This window comes from Saccopteryx bilineata, chromosome 1 (assembly GCF_036850765.1).
Source record: "Saccopteryx bilineata isolate mSacBil1 chromosome 1, mSacBil1_pri_phased_curated, whole genome shotgun sequence".
Taxonomy (NCBI): Eukaryota; Metazoa; Chordata; class Mammalia; order Chiroptera; family Emballonuridae; genus Saccopteryx; species Saccopteryx bilineata.
Window position 1 is genome coordinate 10,437,883 of NC_089490.1, and position 20,523 is coordinate 10,458,405.

The window sequence follows — 20,523 nt, forward strand, 5'->3', positions numbered from 1 at the left end:
ACAGCGCAGGAGGGGGCTGAGAGGGCGGGACAGGGTGGGCGTGGTGAGAGCCACAGCGCAGGAGGGGCTGAGAGGGCGGGACGGGGTGGGCGTGGTGAGAGCCACAGCACAGGAGGGGGCTGAGAGGGCGGGACAGGGTGGGCGTGGCGAGAGCCACAGCGGGAGGGGCTGAGAGGGCGGGACGGGGTGGGCGTGGTGAGAGCCACAGAGCAGGAGGGGGCTGAGAGGGCGGGACAGGGTGGGCGTGGTGAGAGCCACAGCGCAGGAGGGGGCTGAGAGGGCGGGACGGGGTGGGCGTGGTGAGAGCCACAGCACAGGAGGGGGCTGAGAGGGCGGGACGGTGGGCGTGGTGAGAGCCACTGCGCAGGAGGGGGCTGAGAGGGCGGGACGGGTGGGCGTGGTGAGAGCCATAGCACAGGAGGGGGCTGAGAGGGCAGGACGGGGTGGGCGTGGTGAGAGCCACAGCAGGAGGGGCTGAGAGGGCGGGACAGGGTGGGCGTGGTGAGAGCCACAGCGCAGGTGGGGGCTGAGAGGGCGGGACAGGGTGGGCGTGGTGAGAGCCACAGCGCAGGTGGGGGCTGAGAGGGCGGGACGGGTGGGCGTGGTGAGAGCCATAGCGCAGGAGGGGCTGAGAGGGCAGGACGGGGTGGGCGTGGTGAGAGCCACAGCAGGAGGGGGCTGAGAGGGCGGGACGGTGGGCGTAGTGAGAGCCACAGCGCGGGAGGGGGCTGAGAGGGCGGGACGGGTGGGCGTGGTGAGAGCCACAGCAGGAGGGGGCTGAGAGGGCGGGACGGGTGGGCGTGGTGAGAGCCACAGCAGGAGGGGGCTGAGAGGGCGGGACGGGTGGGCGTGGTGAGAGCCACAGCAGGAGGGGGCTGAGAGGGCGGGACGGGTGGGCGTGGTGAGAGCCATAGCGCAGGAGGGGGCTGAGAGGGCAGGACGGGGTGGGCGTGGTGAGAGCCACAGCGCAGGAGGGGCTGAGAGGGCGGGACGGGTGGGCGTGGTGAGAGCCACAGCAGGAGGGGCTGAGAGGGCGGGACAGGGTGGGTGTGGTGAGAGCCACAGCGCAGGAGGGGGCTGAGAGGGCGGGACGGGTGGGCGTGGTGAGAGCCATAGCGCAGGAGGGGGCTGAGAGGGCAGGACGGGGTGGGCGTGGTGAGAGCCACAGGGCAGGAGGGGGCTGAGAGGGCGGGACGGGTGGGCATGGTGAGAGCCACAGGGCAGGAGGGGCTGAGAGGGCGGGACGGGTGGGCATGGTGAGAGCCACAGGGCAGGAGGGGGCTGAGAGGGTGGGATGGGTGGGCGTGCTCACTCCCCAGGGGACGTTCCAGGTGACCAGTGGTCCAGTCCAGATGCCTGGGTTCCTGAAGCTGCTCTGAGGACTGTCTGGTCCTGCCCCTCACGGAGTGGGCGCCATAGGCCTTCTGCAGCTTCTCCCACAAGCACGGCTGCTGGGACTCCTCCGGTGACAGTGAGCTCAGTACTCTGAGGCTGCCCAGTCCTTTGCTGGCCGTTCTTCCTGTTGTTGCTGAGCCCAAATCTGTCCCATTCTAATGTCCATCCAACGGGGTTAATTTGTGTGTGGGGGGGTTCTTTTATTTTTTTTATTTTATTATTATTATTTTTTTGTATTTTTCTGAAGCTGGAAACGGGGAGAGACAGACAGACTCCCGCACGCCCACCAGGGCGATGCTCTGCCCCTCTGAGGCGTCGCTCTGTTGCGACCAGAGCCACTCTAGCGCCTGGGGCAGAGGCTAAGGAGCCATCCCCAGCGCCTGGGCCATCTTTGCTCCAGTGGAGCCTCGGCTGCGGGAGAGGAAGAGAGAGACAGAGAGGAAGGAGAGGGGGAGGGGTGGAGAAGCAGATGGGCGCTTCTCCTGTGTGCCCTGGCCAGGAATCGAACCTGGGACTTCTGCACACCAGGCCGACGCTCTACCACTGAACCAACCAGCCAGGGCTTATTTTTTGTTTTTTAAATGAACTTATTGAGGTGACACTGGCTAACAAAGTCAGGGTGCTTTCTTTGCTCACCCTGCATCCAGCCGCTAGGCTATCCTTCGTTCTCAAGGGCCAAGCCCGCTGGTTCCTCCGCCCTTCCCCCTAGGACTCTGTTCTTGAAGTCTTCACTTCCAGAGGCCCCTCTTCCAGTACCTCCTGCTTTGTGCCCCGTCTCCAAACCTCACACGCCGGGAGGGTCTCAGCCGTTCTCCGGCTCACTCCGGAGACAGTGGCACTTCCCAGTCACACAGACTGTCAGCTGTTTGGATCATATTTGGGGGGTTTTTGTTTGTTTTTTAGCAAGAGAGACAGAGACAGAGAGAAAGAGAGAAAGGGACAGATAGGGACAGACAGGCTGGAAGGGAGAGAGATGAGAAGCATCAGTTCTTCGTTGCAACTTCTTAGTTGTTCATTGATTGCTTTCTCATATGTGCCTTGGCCCGGGGGGCTCCAGCCGAGCAGAGTGACCCCTTGCTCAAACCAGCGACCTTGGGCTTCAAGCCAGTGACCGACCTTGGGCTTCAAGCCAGCGAGCATGGGGTCATGTCTATAATCCCACACTCAAGCCGGCAACCTCAAGGTTTCAAATCTGGGTCCTCTGCGTTCCGGGCCAAGGCTCTATCCACTGTGCCACGCTCTGGTCAGGCATATTTGTTTTTTAAAATAACTTTATTAATAGTTTTTTTTAAATAACTATTTTTAAAATAACTATTTATTATTGAACATATATAGGCTTAGTGTAGGAACTTTAGAAAATACAGATTAAACAAAGAAAACAGAAGGAAGCAAAAAAGAAAGGAAGAAAGACAGTGTTCACTGCATACCCTTCTTCCGGCCCGAGCACAGGGCTTTGCGATCGGCTCTGCTCGGGGTTCTGTTCTTCGGTTTGGGGCCAGCTGTCCAGGCTGTTGAAGTCATTTTGAACGTGTGAAGCAAGTGGTTCTCCCGCCTCCGCGTTGTCAGTGTGTTGAAAAACATTCTTTCTCTGCCTCCTTTCAACTCGCTCTTAAAATATTTGGGCGGCGGCGGCGGGGGGGGGTGCACTTGAAGGACAAAGCCTGTGGCTTCTCCTTAGAGACCCCTCCCTTTGTGCAGACGGGGCTTTTAGGATGTGTTTGGTCTCCGAGCTCCAAGTCATCTGACCTTTCTATTGTCCAACTCATGTCCTTCTGCGCCTCATCCCACAAAGGTCGTGGAGGGCAGGCCATGTCACCCTCATCCCAGCCCAGCCGGGACTCTGGGAACATAAATCACTCCCAGGGTCTAAAGACCCTAGGACGACTCTGGGACAGACAGGGCAGCTCAGGGGTGCTGGCTGTCACCCCCACCCCAACTGGCCTGGTTATTCTTATTATACCCCCAAGCCAGACACCTGCCACGTTCTGTCTCTCCTCACCCCCTGACAGAAGCAGAGGTAAAAATCCCTCCTTTGCTGTACATCCAGCGTGGGTTTCTTCTTCTTTTATTTATTTAAAAAAAAAAAACAACTTTTACTTGGTACAAAAATAATTTAATCACAAGACAAGAATTTGGCAACTAAGGGGAAAAAAACAAATAATTCTTGGCTGCTTCACACTCAAAATAAGCACTGTTAACTCCCACTCTCCTCTTCTCTGTGTGTATTATTTACATAGTTCTCATCTTGAGAGGCTGGGACTTTTAAAAGGAAGTTTCCAAAGAAACTTGAGGGAAAGTGGAATTAAAATAAACAGCCGAGCTGGAAGGGCCGTCCGTGCAGGACAGCAGTGCCCCCGCTCTTAGTGAATGCCAGCCCACCTTGGGTGTTGTCAGGAGATGGGGCCTCTCAGCTGAAGCCCTAGGCGCCCCCGCTCACTGTGGGGCTGGGTGGCATTGAGCCAGCCTGTGCCCGGCTTGGCCAGGCTGTCAGCTCGTGCGCTTTGCTCTGGGTATGGGCCTCGGTCACACCCTGGGTTCTCTCTGAGCCCAGACACCCCTCTGGGCCTCCCCACCAGCCTGTGCTGCTGGCCCTCAGACTGGACTCTCGACACCTCCCGGGCTGGCCCCTGGAGTCGTGCCTCTTGCCTCGGCCAGTGCTCTCTGCCCGCTTCTGTTGGCACAGAATGTGTGCAGTAGCTGGCTGCCTCTGGCTGCTGCCACCTTCCTAGAAGCCTGTCTGTCTCTCCCTCTCTCTGGGAAGACTATCTCGAAGCCCAGACGCTGCTGGCCCTGGCCAAGGGACACAGGCAGCCGCTGAAATGATTTTCAGAATGCCAGAGAGGAACAGCTCTCCTCTCTGCACACCTGGCACTGTCACTCTGACTGAGCGGTTCTCCAGGTGGGGTCCCTGGGTCTGCGGCGTCAGCCTCACCTGGGAGCTCATCAGACAGGCACGTTGTTGAAATCCACCTGCCCCCAGATCGCCTGAACCAGAAGCTCTGGGGGTGGATGCGGCCCAGTAACCTGTACTGCCATGAGCCCTGTAGGTGATTCTGATGCCCCCCAAGCCGGAGGACCACCAGCTTAAGGAGTCTGGCTGTTTTTGCACGATGCCGGCTCCTCTATGAGTGGGAGAAAAAGCATGAGGAAACCGAGGGAGGACACCCCTGAACAGAAAGAGGTCCAGGCGTTCCTTGCCTGGGTAGATTCTCCAGCCGGGAAACCAGGGCTACGCCAAGTTCCTGGGACGGAAGACCTTACAGCCTCAGAAAAGTTTGTGTTGGAGTCTGGTCTGAAAAGGAGGATGAAGGTGAAGTAAGCTCCAGGGACCAGGCATGGTGACATTGCCCACCTGGGGCCACAAAGTCGATATCAAGAATAGGGTTAGAGGCCTGACCTGTGGTGGCGCAGTGGATAGAGTGTCGGGCTGGGACACAGAGGACCCAGGTCCTGAGGTCGCCTGCTTGAGTGTGGCTCAGAGACATGACCCCATGGTCGCTGGCTTGAAGCCCAAGGTCACTGCCTTGAGCAAGGGGTCACTGGCTCAGCTGGAGCCCCCGGGTCAAAGCACATAGGAGAAAGCAATCAATGAACAACTAAGGTGCCACAATGAAGAACTGATGCTTCTCATCTCTCTCTTTTCCTGTTTATCCCTCTCTCTCTCTCTAAAAGAAAAAAGAAAATAGAGTTAGAAACTAGCCAAGGACAATATCAGTGAAGCAGCCAAGCTTTCACTGAGGGGCAGAGCCAGGTGCTAGCATCTGGCTAGAGAGCCTGCCTCAGACCAGCCAGATGTGCTGACAGAGGGACTCTCAGGGAGACAGTGGATCTCAGGAGGGACTAAGCGGTGTTGAAAGGCAGAAGGAGGTCCTGGGATGGGCTTTTCTCACTCACGGAGAGGACCAGGCATCGCCGACTTCATCAGGGAGGCTGTATGTGTGTGTTCGGGGAACGAAGGGTGACAGAGAGAGTTAAGTCACAGGAAGGATGAGGACATCACAGGTCTTGAGCTGAGGTTAACCCAAGGCCTCTTAGGCTGGGGTATCCTAGGGCGGGGTGAGCAGGAGAGGGGCGGGGCTCCTATGTGCCCAGGACACCTTTTCAGCCAAGAGGACTCTGATCAAGCTTTATTCATCCTCAACACGGAAACCTCTACGTGGCCTTTCATCTGGTTTTATACTTTGGTATTTACTCTGTTGATCTCTCTACCAATTCTCCTGGTTTAGGAAAGTACCTTTTGAAATTTCCAGTCCTGCTTGGCTGAATGGATGTGTCCCCATCCCGGCCAACAAAGCTCAGCAGAACAGAGTGTCCTTGGTCGCCGGACAGACCAGGGAGACGTGGGGCCGTGGGACAGCTCGCAGACGCCCAGCTCCTTCTGCGCCCCCAGTGGCTGGCACTGCAGGAGACGCGCTTGGAGCAGGGGCTGACAGTGTCCCAGTGGGGTCGCCACTGAGAGTCATAACTTTGAATATACACTTGCAGGGGCATATGCAGCACAGAGAGGTTTGGGCGGGCATCTGCTGAGACCAGCTCGGCCATGGGCGTGCACGAGAGGAAGGCGCTGCAGGACTTGAGAAAAACACACAAGACACAACATAGAGAAAAGATAGGTCCAGGGACCTCCCAGCCTCTAGGACTGAGAGCCCAGATCTCTGCAGCCCAGGAGTCGGGAACCTACGGCTCACAAGCCAGATGTGGCTCTTTTGATGGCTGCATCTGGTTCGCAGACAGATCTTTAATAAAAAAAAAAAATGTTAAACATATAAAACATTCTCATGTATTACAATCCATTCATTTCCTACCGCTCATGTTCATGGTTGCGGGTGGCTGGAGCCAATTACAGCTGTCCTTCAGGGCAACACCAGATTTTTATTGGATAATGCATAACGTACATGGGTTGTTGTATGGCTGTCATGAAATTACATTTTAAAATATGTGGCATTCATGGCTCTCTCAGCCAAAAAGGTTCCCGACCCCTGCTGTAGCCTCATCATATTTATTGGTCTCTTTGCTCATCAAGCAGATTAGCAGAGCCTGGGTTAAATGAGCAGAGCCTGGATTCAGGTGCAGAGGAGGATGGTTAAGTAAAACCTTTCAGGTGTGCAGGAAAAGGCTACAGGGATCAGCTGTTTTCTATAAACAACCCTATCAGTGCTGGCCGGGCAGCGTTCTGCCCCCACAGGACTTGGCATGTGCACCCAAGACTTGTCTCAGGACTGCAGTCTCCAGCCATTTTCTTACATGTCCCCTTTTTGGTTTTGTGTTTATTTGAGGACTAAAGTAAAACATATTGAAATAATACGTATCCAAGTGAGACCTCCCAATAATCCAGTACCCCATTGTTTTATCCGAGAAATAGAATTAAGGGCTTGTAGACCATCAGCAATGCCTCGCACAGTGTTAATTAGACACACTCCATCACAGTCTCGAACTGCATTCCCCCTAGAGCAGTGATTTTCAACCTTTTTTGAGCCACGGCACATTTTTTACATTTACAAAATCCTGGGGCACACCATCTACCAAAATGACACAAAATGACACTCTAACACAGTACATATTATACATATAGTTAATAATATAGTTTCTAAATGTATTTATACTCACTTAGTGTGAAACCTGGGCCTGTTTCCATGAACACAAAAGGGATATCCTGACAGGAATGGTAGAAAGACACACACGAAGCTCTTCCTCAACAGTTCTCAGTCTCTCTCTGTTTTTAGTTTTTATCGCAGTCAAGCTTGAGAAGCTCAGCTCACATAGATATGTGGTTGAAAACGGGAGCAATGTCAAAATAGCTTTGTTGGCCAGAATGGGGAACTCCTTGGCAACCGATAACCAAAAACTGTCCAAAGGAAGATCGGCAAACTTTAGCTTTAAAGTTAGATAACATTGTGATGCATTGTATATCATCCTCTGCGGGGGCCTCTTTTAAGAAGAAAAAGGTCAAATATCTATATACACCATCAGGATAGACATAACCAGCTGAGGCCGAAGCTTCATCTAGTGGTGGCAACATTTACCTCCAGTCCTGACCAGGATTAGAAATCAGGACCATGGGGAGGAGTAGCAGCTTCCAACTACTCGCCCCGGCCACACAATGACAAGTGCGCGGTCCCCAGCGGGGACCTTCCTGGGTGTGGATGAGAGTCGGCCTACTATTGGTTCATCGCTAGTGGTCGGGATGAATCCTAGAAGGTGATTGGTCAGTGAGCGTTCCCTGTGCCTCCACTCTTCCTGTTGCTGATAGCTGGAGGGATTGTGAGGGGAATGTTTATTATGTTCAGATGGAGGCGGCTGGTGGCGGGCCGGATAAATAGCCTCCGCGTGCCGTAGTTTGGGGACCCATGTTTAATTTCCCCATGGCACACCTGACCATGTCTCACGGCACACTGGTTGAAAAACACTGCCCTAGGGGCCCAGTAGATCACAGTTCCATAGGAATCAGTAAGTAGCAAAACAGTATCAGGCCCGCTACAATCTTCCCAGTGCATTTTCTCAGTGGATGGAGTCCGAAGTGCAGGCATGGTCAGCTGTAGCACTGCCTGCAGCTAAGGGTCCTGGGAGATTAGTATGTGAACAAATATGAGTGATACAGGAAAGGAAGCAGCATTGTCAGACAGTCTGCTGTAATTGAGAAAAATGATTAGTAAGAGGTTGTGATTAAGGTTTTCACAAAGCTGTTTCAATCATACTAGTAGGGTCTCCGCGCAAAAGAGAAAATAGAGAGCTCATGTGTCATAATTCCCACTTTTGGGTGAAGCCAATTAATATCTCCTAATAATTTCTATAAATCACTTAAGGTCTTAATGCTATCTCTGCGTATTTGTACTTTTGGGGGGTCATATTGTAGTGAGGTCTACAACAGTGAGGCCAGGACAGCCTGTTGAATCTTTTCAGCCAACAATTTTAATTGAATTTTTAAGCCAACAATTTGCACCTGTTTCTCTCTAAAGCAGAATAGATTTTAGTCAATTCTTCTTGGTTTCCTGCTGCTCCAAGAATATCGTCCATATAATGGATGTTGTAGCACTGCGGGAATTGTGACCGAATAGGTTCCAGGGCTTTAGCTACAAAGTTTTCACAAATAGTAGGGCTGTTAAGCATGCTTTCTGACAGTACCTTCCACTGAAATCTTTTCGTTGGCTCTTTAGCATTAAGAGAGGGTACAGAAAAGGCAAATTTTCTCGATCTTCCTGTGCCAAAGGTATAGTGAAAAAAAACAATCTTTTAAATCAATCACTATTAACGACCATTCCTTAGGTATTTTTTTTGTGTGTATTTTTCTGAAGCTGGAAACGGGGAGAGACAGTCAGACAGACTCCCACATGCGCCCGACTGGGATCCACCCAGCACGCCCACCAGGGGCGACGCTCTGCCCACCAGGGGGCGATGCTCTGCCCCTCCGGGGTGTCGCTCTGCCACAACCAGAGCCACTCTAGCACCTGGGGCAGAGGCCAAGGAGCCATCCCCAGCGCCCGGGCCATCTTTGCTCCAATGGAGCCTTGGCTGTGGGAGGGGAAGAGAGAGACAGAGAGGAAGGAGGGGGGGGATGTGGAGAAGCAAATGGGCGCTTCTCCTATGTGCCCTGGCCGGGAATCGAACCCAGGTCCCCCGCACGCCAGGCCGACGCTCTACCGCTGAGCCAACCGGCCAGGGCCCATTCCTTAGGTATTAAGGATGGATTTACCACTCCTGGTTGTAAAGATTCCATAGGTTGAATTACTGCATTTACTGCATGTAAATCTGTCAAAAACCTCCACTTTCCCGATTTTTTCTTTATCACAAACACTGGAGAATTTCATGGGCTGAATGATTCATCTATATGTCTTTTTTCTAATGGCTCTAATACTAATTCTTGAAGAGCCTCCAATCTTTGCTTAGCTAATGGCCACAGTTCAATCCAAACAGGCTTATCTGCTGTCCACTTTAAAGGCACTGCTTGGGGTTTAGAGAGGAGGCTTTTGTGAACAGCAGCCACTAGAGAAAAGTGCAACGGGTTCTCTGTTCCTTGTCCATGGCTTCTGGTTTCAGGCTGTCCAAAAGTTTTGCTTTGCTGGCTTTAGCCCCGCCAGCCGTCAACAACTGTTTTAAGAGACAGACATAGGGATGGCATTTCATAACACTCTCCCTGTTCCCCGTGGTCACCTTGTATTTTCTGAGGACGTCCTTACTGCTTTCCTGTGATGGACGGAACCGGGGCCTCTGTTTCCCCTCGGCACCCAGCGGTTATTTCCTTCCTTATTTATTTTTCCGGGGATCCTTCTTCCAGTCGGTCCCTGTTCCTGTCAGGTCCCTGTTTTTCAAGTCCCTGTTCGGGCGCCACTTGCCGAGACCCGCTCGGCAATGGGGGTGCACGAAGGGAAGGCGCTGAAGGACTTAAGAAAAACACACACAAGACACAACATAGAGAAAAGATGGGGCCAGGGGACTTCCAGCCTCCAGGACTGAGAGCCCAGATCTCTGCAGCCTCAGCCTCATTATATTTATTTGTGTTTTTGCTCATCAAGCAGATTAGCAGAGCCTGGGTCAAATCAGTCTAGAATGGATTCAGGTGCAGAGAAGGATGATTAACTAATAGCTTTCAATTATGTAAGGAAAATGCTACCGGGATCAGCTGTTTTCTATAAACAATCTTATCAGTGCTTGCCGGAGCAGCATTCTGCCCCCGCCAGACTTGGCGTTCCAAAATCCACACCAAAGACTTGTCTCAGGACTGCAGTCTCCAGCCATTTTCCTACGGGGATCCAATAAAACTTCAGACGTGGCCATACATTCAGCTACCAGAACATGAGCTATGTGAACACCGGGACCCTATCTTTTATCTTTGTGTCTCAGTGCCCAGCCTGATGCCAGGTACAACACTGAAAAATGCATTTGTGGAACCCTGAGCAGGTGCACCTTTTTTTTTTTCCAGAGACAGAGAGTCAGAGAGAGGGATAGACAGGGACAGACAGGAACGGAGAGAGATGAGAAGCATCAATCATTAGTTTTTTGTTGCAACACTTTAGTTGTTCATTGATTGCTTTCTCATATGTGCCTTGACTGCGGGCCTTCAGCAGAGCAAGTGACCCCTTGCTCAAGCCAGCAACCTTGGGTCCAAGCTGGTGAGCTTTTGCTCAAACCAGATGAGCCCACGCTCAAGCTGGCGACCTCGGGGTCTCAAACCTGGGTCCTCCGCATCCCAGTCTGATGCTCTATCCACTGTGCCACTGCCTGGTCAGGCTGCGCCTTGTTTTTGAGGGGCCTACAGCCCTGCTGAAGAGGCAGGAAAAGTGTCCAGAGAGAACTGTCATGACAGGGGTCACACCCAGACTACACAGAGAGGGGGCGGGTGTTGGGGGGGCTCAGGCTTGGGTAGGTGCTTTAGGGAGGAAGTGAGACCGAAGGGGCATCCCTCACCCACTTCGTCTGTAGTCTGTCCGGGCAGGCGTGGGTTTAGGAGAAGGCTTGTCCTGCCCAGGAAGTCGGGACTGTGGTGGGAAGCCAGAGCCCTGTGTCGGGGAGGGTGCTGGCACACAGCTGATGAGCAGGCTGCAAGGTCGTGCCCAAGAGAGGGACTCTGAGGTCACACCACCATGGACCCAGTGAGCTCACACGCATGCATGCATTGCCTTAAACAGTAGCTGGCACAGAGGAAGTGTCCTAGACGTGTTTGCTGTCACTGTCCGCGCTCCGCAGCGGTCGAGGGCCGAGTTCCACGTGTCCCGAGTGGACACCGCTTGGAGCTGGAGACGGGAGATTGGGGGACGAAGCTGGCAGGTGGGGCAGAGGGCCAGCCCTGACCCACCTGGTGGTGTGCTCTCCCTTGCAGACAGAGGGGGCGAGCCCCCCGTTCACGGCGCGGGTGCCCAGCTCTGCCTCAGCCTACGACCAGAGAGGACTGGCCCCTGGCCAGGAGTACCAGGTCACTGTCCGAGCCCTGCGAGGGACTCACTGGGGCCCTCCTGCCTCCAAGACCATCACCACCAGTGAGCGCAAGGCCCCGTGGGGCGGGGTTCTGCGTGGAGAGCCGGGCAGCAGAGGGCAGCCAGGAATCTGCCCTTTCTGGGGGGTGTGGGAGGGCAGAGGTGAGGCTTGGTGCAGGGCAGGGCTCTGGGAAGAACCAGACTCCTCCCAGCTGACCCCTCCTCATTCCACCCTGGCTAGTGATTGATGGTCCCCAGGACCTCCGGGTGGTGGCGGTGACTCCAACCACACTGGAGCTCAGCTGGCTGCGACCCCAGGCTGACGTGGACCGATTCGTGGTGTCCTACGTCACCGCTGGCAACCAGAGGGTGCGGCTAGAAGTGCCCCCTGAGGCAGACGGGACACTGCTGACCGACCTGATGCCAGGCGTGGAGTACGTGGTGACTGTCACCGCGGAGCGGGGCCGGGCCGTCAGCTACCCTGCCTCTGTCAGGGCCAACACAGGTATGGCTGGCCTGGGGTCCCGGGCGGGGGGCCTGGTTCTATAGCGGTGGCCCCTTCCTTGGGAGCCCACGTGAGACTCACAGGGTCCTCTGAATGCACCTGGCAGGGAGTGTGGCCGTCCCAAGGGCACCGGGAGACAGCTCTGGCGCTCCTGCAGGAAGGCTGTGGGCTGGCCTATGGGAGGAGCCGCCCACAGGGAGAGCAGTGAACGGGAGGTGCTGGTGACCCACCCAGCCAGGGGACAGTCCCTGCGCCCAGTCCGTGCTCCGATCTTGTAGGAACTGGCAGGAGACCAGCACTCCTGTTGACTTGAGAACCGGGGTTTGCTTGGAGAGGGAGGGGTTCATGGCAGTCACTTAACCTCGAGGTCTCTTAGCAGATGCCGGGCTCTTTTCTTTTCCCGTGACAGAGGGACGCGCACTGGCTGGAGCTTTTTCCTTCCCTCCCGCTCCCCCTTTTCTCTTCCGCAGACACAGGGCCCCGCCCGCCGGCTCCCTTTTCTCTCTAGCGCACCGGCCGCGGGGGGCGGGGTTGCTGGGGCGCGGGCTCCTTTCTCCGGGTTCTCTTTGCAGGTGGGGCCGGGGAGCCCGGGCCGCGGCGTCCGGCTCCGGTGGGCGGGACCCGCGCGGGAGGCGCGCAGGGGTGCTGGGGGCGGCGGCCGCTGATTGGCCCTTCCCCTCCTCCCCTCCCCCTTTTTTGCCCCCCGGCAGCACCAGGTCACTACGGTTACCCCGAGGCGCGGCCCCCTGCCCCGCCCCCCAGGCCCCGGCCGCGGCCGGTCCCGGCCCCGCTGCCCCCGCGCGCCCCGCGGCCGGCGGAGGAGGGGCAGGAGGAGCCTCGTCCCGGGCCGCCCCAGCCCGCGCCCCCACCCCCGCGGCGGCCGTGGGGCAACCTGACGGCCGAGCTGGGCCGCTTCCGCGGGACCGTGCAGGACCTGGAGCGCCTCCTGCGGGCGCGCGGCTACCCGCTGCCGGCCAACCAGACCTACGCGTCGGTGGCGCGCCGCATCCACGAGTACCTGCAGCGGCGCCTGGCGGCCGCCGCCCCCGCCGCCCCCGCCGGCTCGCCCGCGCCCCCGCCGCGCCGCCCCCGCCCCACCGCCAGCCCCGACTCCACCGGCGCTCGGAAGCGGGACTCGGACCAAGGCGGTTACGGCCCGTCGCCCGAAGGCGTCGATGGGATGGCCGTGCCCCGCCACCCCAAGCCCGAGGTCCTGGGCAGTTCCGCCGACGGCTCGCTCCTCGTGTCCCTCGACGGGCTCCGCGGCCACTTCGAGCGCGTGGTGCTGCGCTGGCAGCCGCAGCCGCCCGCAGATGGCCCCGGTGGGCAGCTGACCGTGCCCGGCTCCACGCGCACCGTCAGCCTGCCCGACCTCAGGCCTGGCACCACCTACCACGTGGAGGTCCACGGGGTGCGGGCCGGGCAGACCTCCAAGTCCTACGCCTTCATCACCACCACAGGTAGCGTGGGCGCGGCGCGGGCCCACCCCTCCCCTGCCCGGCTCGCCTGCCTGCCTGCCTTCGGGGTCTGCGTCCCTGGGGCCCTCTGCGCACTGCTCAGACCGGCACCCCTACAGCACCCTTCTGCCTGCAAGCCCTACCTGGCCCAGGCCCCAGGGGACGACCCAGCGAAGCGCAGCCCCCTGGGCCCTCGCGGATTGCCGTTCTCCGTGGTAGAGAGGGCGTTGGGGGGGGCGAGGCCGGGCAGGACTGACCCCGGGGGTTCTGGCTCTGACTCCCTGTGGTGAGGGTGGCTGAAGGCTGTGGTCTGCCACAATTTGGCCGCGACCTCAGACAGAGACACATGGGCACTGCTTGGGGGTGGCCTTGGAGCGTGTATATGGGACAGGGGAAACCACTGCTTTCTGAGCCGGCTCCACTTCACGCTGCTCTCTCCCACAGGAACGGTGTCTGGGCTCAGGGGAGGGGCGCTCTGTGGCTCCCCCTCCCAGGGCTGTGGGCTTCTTCTTCTCCTTAGGACCCAGATGCCGCCTGCGCTGGACGCCCCGCCCCTGCTCTCCTCACTGTTTCTCGTCTGGCACCTTTCTCTCCTAACACCACCTTCTCCTCCTTCCTTCCAGGCTTCTCACTGCGGCACTAATGGAAGCCATGACCACAGCCCAGTGGCGGGAGGGACTTGAGGGTCTGGGGGTGGGGGGTGCTGGGGGTCATAGGGGCGAGGGGTGGCAGGCTCTATTTCTTTCATTTATTACATGCAGGCCTGTCTGTCCGGGTGAGGTGGACACCGGTGTTTGGAGGACCCGGCTGACCTTTGGGAAGAGGCAGTGGCCTGGGGGATGCTGCAGGCCCCTAGAGGCTCAAGGGCAGAGCCTGCGGGCTGGAGTTCTGGTTCTGGCTCTCACGCTGGACTTCCCCGTTTTTCTCCCCCTGCCCTTCCCAGGGTCCTCCTCCTCAGGCTTCTCAGGGGCCACTGACGAGCCTCCTCCCTCCGGCCCTTCCACCACTCAAGGGGCTCGGGCCCCGGGCCTGCAGCAGCGCCCCCAGGAGCTGGGAGAGTTGAAAGTGCTGGGTAAAGACAAGACGGGACTCCTCCGAGTGGCCTGGACGGCCCAGCCTGACGCCTTCGCCCACTTCCAGCTGCGCCTCTGGGTGCCTGACGGGCTGGGGGCGCATGAGGAGCTGCTCCCCGGCGACGTCCGGCAGGCGCTGCTGCCCTCGCCGCCCCCTGGAGCCGCCTACGAGCTGTCACTGCGTGGGGTGCCCGCTGAGGGCGAGCCCTCTGCCCCTCTCATCTACCAAGGCATTATGGGTACATCCTGGCTCCTGCTCAGTGCAGGGTCCTGAGTTTGGGGGTGGGAGTAGTGTTGGGGGGCTGGGCCATCGGGACTTTCGAGGTCGGTTGGGGTAGAAGAACAGCACCGTGTTTAGGTTGAAGTGGAAGGAGGAAAGGAGGAGATAAAAGGGGGAGTCTCGAAACTCTCAGGAAGAACCCGGGGGGACCTGAAACTGCCCCGCACCAAACCTCCTCGGTGTGGAGAGGGGTTGAGACCTTTGTGAGGGGTGGGGAAGACCCAGAGCTCTGAGTTCAGAACAGAAATTGCAGGGAGGGAGTTCCCTTCCCGGGAAGGCTGGTCATAGAGTAGGGAAACAGAGTCTTTGAGGGAGAGAGAGAGCTGTCCAGGCTGGAGTGAGCCAGTGGGCAGAGCCGAGGGAAGAAGACAAGGCCACAGCTGAGCCTGCCCGCTCTGCTCTCACTCCCTCTTCCCCCTCCAGACAGGGACGGGGAGCCGCCTGGGAAGCCCTCGGCCCCCCCACGCCTGGGGGAGCTGACCGTGACAGATACGACCCCCAGCTCCCTGCTCCTGCACTGGACAGTCCCTGAGGGCGAGTTCGACTCCTTCGTGATCCAGTACAAAGACAGGGACGGACCCCACGTGGTGCCGGTGGAGGGGCCCCGGCGCTCGGCCCTGGTCACCGGCCTGGACATCGGCCGCAAATACAAATTTGTCCTGTATGGGTTTGTGGGCAAGAAGAGGCATGGCCCCCTGGTGGCTGAAGCCAAGATCTGTAAGTGAGAGCAGTCACCTGCCCCTACCCTCTGCATGGGCGTCCAGGGGGGTTTCCCAGTGCTTGGAGAACTCCAGGAAGGCTTCCCGGAAGCAGGGGCCCCTGAGGTGAATCCTTAAGGATAAAAACAGTGGCAGGTCAGCCAGAGAGGTAGAGGAGGGCGGTGCAGACAGGGAGCCATGGAGAGAGCAAGGCAAGAGTGAGTGTGATTCTGCAGGAGGACACGCCTGTTTCCTCTCACTGGACAGCAGGGCACCTGGGCAGAGGAGGGGACCAGGCTCACGGGTCGGACCGGAGCTTGGACCTCATTTGAGGGCCCTGGGGGGCCTTGGAGGGGTTTTGCACGGATGGAAACAAGATTCTGTATCTTACAAAGTGCACAGGGCTGCCACGGTGGTGGCTGGGAGTGACGTGAGCCAGCAAGGAGGGACAGTGGCCCGGCTGGGGTGGAGGCAGTCAGTCCAGGGGGGGTGAGAGAGCGCGAGGGGCTCCAGGCACCCCACGTTTCTGGATCAGACTGTCCTGTCCCCCGAGACCAGGACCAGCAGCGATGAGGAACGAGACGGCAGGCCACTTAGAGAAAACATCTGAGCGTTTGCTAAGGTCAGGCGTGTGCCGGGCGTCTCCCCACACCCGGTCCTCGCGGCAGCCCTGGCAGGCACGCCCCAGCTGTGGGTGCGGAGGGCTGAGGCTCACAGGAGCCACTCAAGCAGAAAGTGACAGGCCCTGGGGCTACACGGCTGCCCTTACGAGTGTGGGGAGTGGAGGGGAGGCCCAAGGAGGGAGCATGGGGTGTCGTCAGTGCTGACAGACGGGAGGAGCAGGGGTGAGCTGGGAGGACCCCGGGGAGGGCCCAGGCTCAGGGAGAAAAGCCCGCGGGGTCACCTGAGGGGTGGCTCCTGGAGAGGCGCAGAGCCCCAGGGAGCCAGCGGTGTCCCGGAGGCCAGAGTGAAGGGTGTGGCCAGGCGTGTCAGACCCTGTGAGCGTGAGTCAGGGCTGCACAGTGACCACAGGACCAAGCAGTGCGAGCTCACCACTGCCCTGGGGACAGCCACTGCCCTGGGGACAGCCGCCATGGGGATAGCTACTGCCCTGGGGACAGCCGCTGTGGGGACAGCCACTGCCCTGGGGACAGCTCCCGTGGGGACAGCCACTGCCCTGGGGACAGCTGCCGTGGAGGGTGATGGGGCTGAGGGCGTGGGGACAACCAGGGCGGAGTCTCTTTCTGGAGCCTGGGCTGGGGGTGGAGAGCAGAGGGGAGGATGGGGGGGGAGGAGGTCCCAGGGTCCGGGGCACGGTGGGGGAGACCCCCCACGGCAGTTCACTCCAAGTGTGCTGTACCCCTCTCTCGGGGGGCGGGGGCCCAGCTCGTAGTTGAGCCGGGAAGCAGCGGGGCTGTCCTTGGAACACTCCCTGGCCGTGGAGGGGAGGGCTGGCTGGGCCCCTCCACCCCCCGAGGCCCCCCGGCTGGGCTGGGAGAGAGTTGGGCCCTTCCTCTGGGTGGGCCTTGCCTGTTCCCTGGCCGTGGAGGGGGAGGGCTGGCTGGGCCCCCCCCCGAGGCCCCGGCCAGGCTGGGAGAGAGTCGGGGCCGTTCCTCTGGGTGGGCCTCGCCTGTCGGCAGAGTGGTGGCTGGAGGTGGTCCTCCAGTGCCCACTGAGCCGGGCACCTTTGCGCACTGGGCGGCCCGCACAGCCTCACTCAGCGTGACGGTGTGGAAGGTGGGTGTCCCCTGCCTGCCCTCTGACCCATGTCATCTCCCCCCTTCTCTCTGCTCCCCCTCCTAGCGCCTCAGAGTGAACCCCACCCGGGGACCCCGCCCCGCCTGGGGGCGCTGTGGGTGACGGACCCCACCCCCCACTCGCTGCGCCTGTCCTGGACGGTCCCCGCGGGCCAGTTCGACGCCTTCGCGGTCCAGTTCAGGGACAGGGACGAACAGCCCCGGGAGGTGCCCGTGGAGGGGCCCGAGCGCTCGGTCTCCGTGTCCCCCCTGGACCCCGACCACACGTACAGGTTCTCGCTGTTCGGGATCACTGACGAGAAGTGGCACGGCCCCCTCACGGCGGAGGGCACCACGGGTGAGTGGCCGCCCCCTGGGACGACTCCTCGCCTTCCACACACTTGCTCTCAGCCAGGAGCCGGCTGGGCCCCCCAACAAGAAGGCTGACTCCACATCCTGGCCCTGCTCCCGGGCTGAGGGGCGGCCAGCCTCCCCCGCACCGCTGGGCCCTGTCCAGCCCGCTCAGCTGCTCCCGAGGCCCAGGACGTGTGTCATACCCTGGCGGTGCCGGGCCTCCTGTGTGATCCGGGGTGACCCTCCAGGCGTGACGGCCCCTCCACACCCCAGGCCCCGTTCCTGGGTGGCCAGCTCAGTCCTAGCTGAACCCTCTCATCTACAGCCCCCCAGGAGAGAGAGGAGCCCCACCCCCCTGAACCCCAAGAGCCGCCGCAGCCGCCGCGGCTGGGGCAGCTGACGGTGACCGGCGTGACCCCGGACTCCCTGCGCCTGTCCTGGACGGTGGCCCAGGGCGACTTCAGCTCCTTCACGATCCAGTTCAAGGACGCGCAGGGGCAGCCCCGGGCGGTGCCCGTCGGGGGCGATGAGACCACGGTCACCATCCCCGGCCTGGCACCGGACCGGAAGTATAAAATGAACCTCTATGGCCTCCACGGCCGGCAGCGTGTGGGGCCCGTGTCTGTGGTGGCCACCACCGGTGAGTCAGTGTGGCAGGGGACCCTCTCTTGCCAGCCCCCCAGTCCTCTTAGTGGGACTTGGGGACCCAGCCCGGGGCTCCCACGTGCCCCCCTACTCCACCGGCTCCCCCCCCATGTCCCAGGACTTCTCCCGCCCCCGCCAGCCCAGCCTGCACCAGGGCCCTGCTCCTCCACCTGCGGGAGCGTCCCCTGTCCCCCCACTCTGAGCACCGCACTCCTCCCTCAGCCCCGCACTCCTGTCCCCCGTGGACGCCCTCAGCCCCGCACTCCTGTCCCCCCCCAACGTGGACGCCCTCAGCCCCGCACTCCTGTCCCCCCCCAACGTGGACGCCCTCAGCCCCGCACTCCTGTCCCCCCCCCCGTGGACGTCCTCAGCCCCGCACTCCTGTCCCCCCCCCCGTGGACGCCCTCAGCCCCGCGCTCCTGTCCCCCCCCCCCGTGGACGCCCTCAGCCCCGCGCTCCTGTCCTCCCCCCCCCCCCGTGGACGCCCTCAGCCCCGCGCTCCTGTCCCCCGGGGACGCCCTCAGCCCCGCGCTCCTGTCCCCCGCGGACGCCCTCAGCCCCGCGCTCCTGTCCCCCGCGGACGCCCTCAGCCCCGCGCTCCTGTCCCCCGCGGACGCCCTCAGCCCCGCGCTCCTGTCCCCCGCGGACGCCCTCAGCCCCGCGCTCCTGTCCCCCGGGGACGCCCTCAGCCCCGCTCTCCTGTCCCCCGGGGACGCCCTCAGCCCCGTGCTCCTGTCCCCCGGGACGCCCTCAGCCCCGCGCTCCTGTCCCCCGTGGACGCCCTCAGCCCCGCACTCCTGTCCCCCCCCCCGTGGACACCCTCAGCCCCGCACTCCTGTCCCCTGTGGACGTCCTCAGCCACTGCCTCCTCTCCGCACGGCTTGTGCTGTGCGCCTTCCCTGTCGTCCACGCCTGGCTCGGGCCGGGGTCATTTCCCATCGTCTGGTGCCCGCTGTCCCCTCCCTGGTGCCTGCTGTCCCCTCCCTGGTGCCCTGGCTGCTCTGCTCAGAGCCGGCAGAGTCAGGGGGCAGGAGCAGCACGTTGGCCTAGCCTGTCCGGCATGGCCTGAGAGGACGCCTCCCAGCACCTGGCCCCCAGACTCCCAGCCAGTGTGGGGACGGGAAGAGGGTTCCATCCAGCCCCAGCGTGCTCCCCGTGTGCGGCCTGTCCCCCCAGGGACGCACTCCTGGTCCTGTAGCCTCTCGGCAGGAGGGGGGGGCAAGGCTCCGGAGCCAGCGCCCCGGGTTCTAGTCCCAGCTCTCTCCGTGGTGACCCGGGGGACCGTATGCAAGTCCCCGAGCCTCTGCCTGCCTGGCTCTCTCATCTGTCAACAGGGGAGTGGTGGTAACTGCTGCGCACAGCGGTAGTGTGGACAGGGCTCAGGACAGTCCCTGTGCGTGGAGGCGGCCCCTCTGGGAGCCACCTGCTGTGTCTCCTGCTTCCAGCACCTTCCCCATGTCCCTGCCTTCCTCAGTCCCTGTCCCTGCCTTCCTCAGTCCCTGCCTTCCTCAGTCCCTGTCCCTGTCTTCCTCAGTCCCTGTCCCTGCCTTCCTCAGTCCCTGTCCCTGCCTTCCTCAGTCCCTGTCCCTGCCTTCCTCAGTCCCTGCCTTCCTCAGTCCCTGCCTTCCCCCAACCCCACTGCAGGGCAGGTAGTAACCAGGGCCTGTCTCAGCCTGGTCTCCAGGGACCGTCACTGAATGGCGCACACAGAGGCACACAGACCACTAATCCTGCAGCCTGAGCGTCGCACTTGCTGGGTAGACCCGATTGCCACGCTGAACGTCACCAGCAAAGCGAGTCATCCTACAAGCCAGAGTCCCGATCTCTCTTTCTCAGCCCCCCAGGTAAATGTGGAGGAGGCCCCCAGCCCCACAGAGCCCAGCGCAGAGGCCTGGAAGCCCGCCCAGGAGCCGCGCCTGGGGGAGCTGACCGTGACTGCCGCCACCCCCGACTCCCTGAGCCTCTCCTGGACCGTCCCCGAGGGCCACTTCGACCACTTCCTGGTCCAGTACAAGAACGGGGACGGGCAGCCCAAGGCGGTGCGGGTGCCGGGACACGAGGACGGGGTCACCGTCTCGGGCCTGGAGCCCGACCACAAGTACAAGATGCACCTGTACGGTGTCCACGACGGCCAGCGCCAGGGCCCCGTCTCTGCCATCGGGGTGACGGGTGAGTGGGCGCTGGGGCCCCGGGGGGGAGCCTGCAGGGGGACCGCACCCTGTGAGGGGGGAGAGGGGGGCAGGGGTTTCCTCTGCTCGAGGCTGGACGTGGTGCCCCCCCAGGACCAGCGGGACCCTGGGCAGAGAAGGGCCTCTGTGGGCTGTGTGGTGACCACCCTGGGCACCCACAGCCGCCCCCGAGGCTCCGGGCATGTCTGTGAGGTTGGACTGAGTGGGACCCCCCGGCCCCCAGGAGGGCCTTCTCTGGAGTGACCTCAGGGCCAGTGGTGACCGCAGCCTGGGGAAGACCGAG

At 60.6% G+C, this 20,523-nt stretch overlaps 1 protein-coding gene across 1 annotated transcript in view; it reads left to right on the forward strand.

Annotated features, from left to right (window-relative positions):
- TNXB (tenascin XB) overlaps nucleotides 1-20,523 on the forward strand; it is a 77,646-nt gene that overhangs the window by 16,925 nt on the left and 40,198 nt on the right. The window contains exons 5-12 of the mRNA XM_066260794.1: nucleotides 11,210-11,366; nucleotides 11,545-11,808; nucleotides 12,519-13,268; nucleotides 14,209-14,577; nucleotides 15,042-15,335; nucleotides 17,120-17,410; nucleotides 17,732-18,046; nucleotides 19,888-20,220. Of these exons, the coding sequence (XP_066116891.1) occupies nucleotides 11,210-11,366; nucleotides 11,545-11,808; nucleotides 12,519-13,268; nucleotides 14,209-14,577; nucleotides 15,042-15,335; nucleotides 17,120-17,410; nucleotides 17,732-18,046; nucleotides 19,888-20,220 (2,773 nt within the window). The remainder of the gene's footprint in view (nucleotides 1-11,209; nucleotides 11,367-11,544; nucleotides 11,809-12,518; nucleotides 13,269-14,208; nucleotides 14,578-15,041; nucleotides 15,336-17,119; nucleotides 17,411-17,731; nucleotides 18,047-19,887; nucleotides 20,221-20,523) is intronic.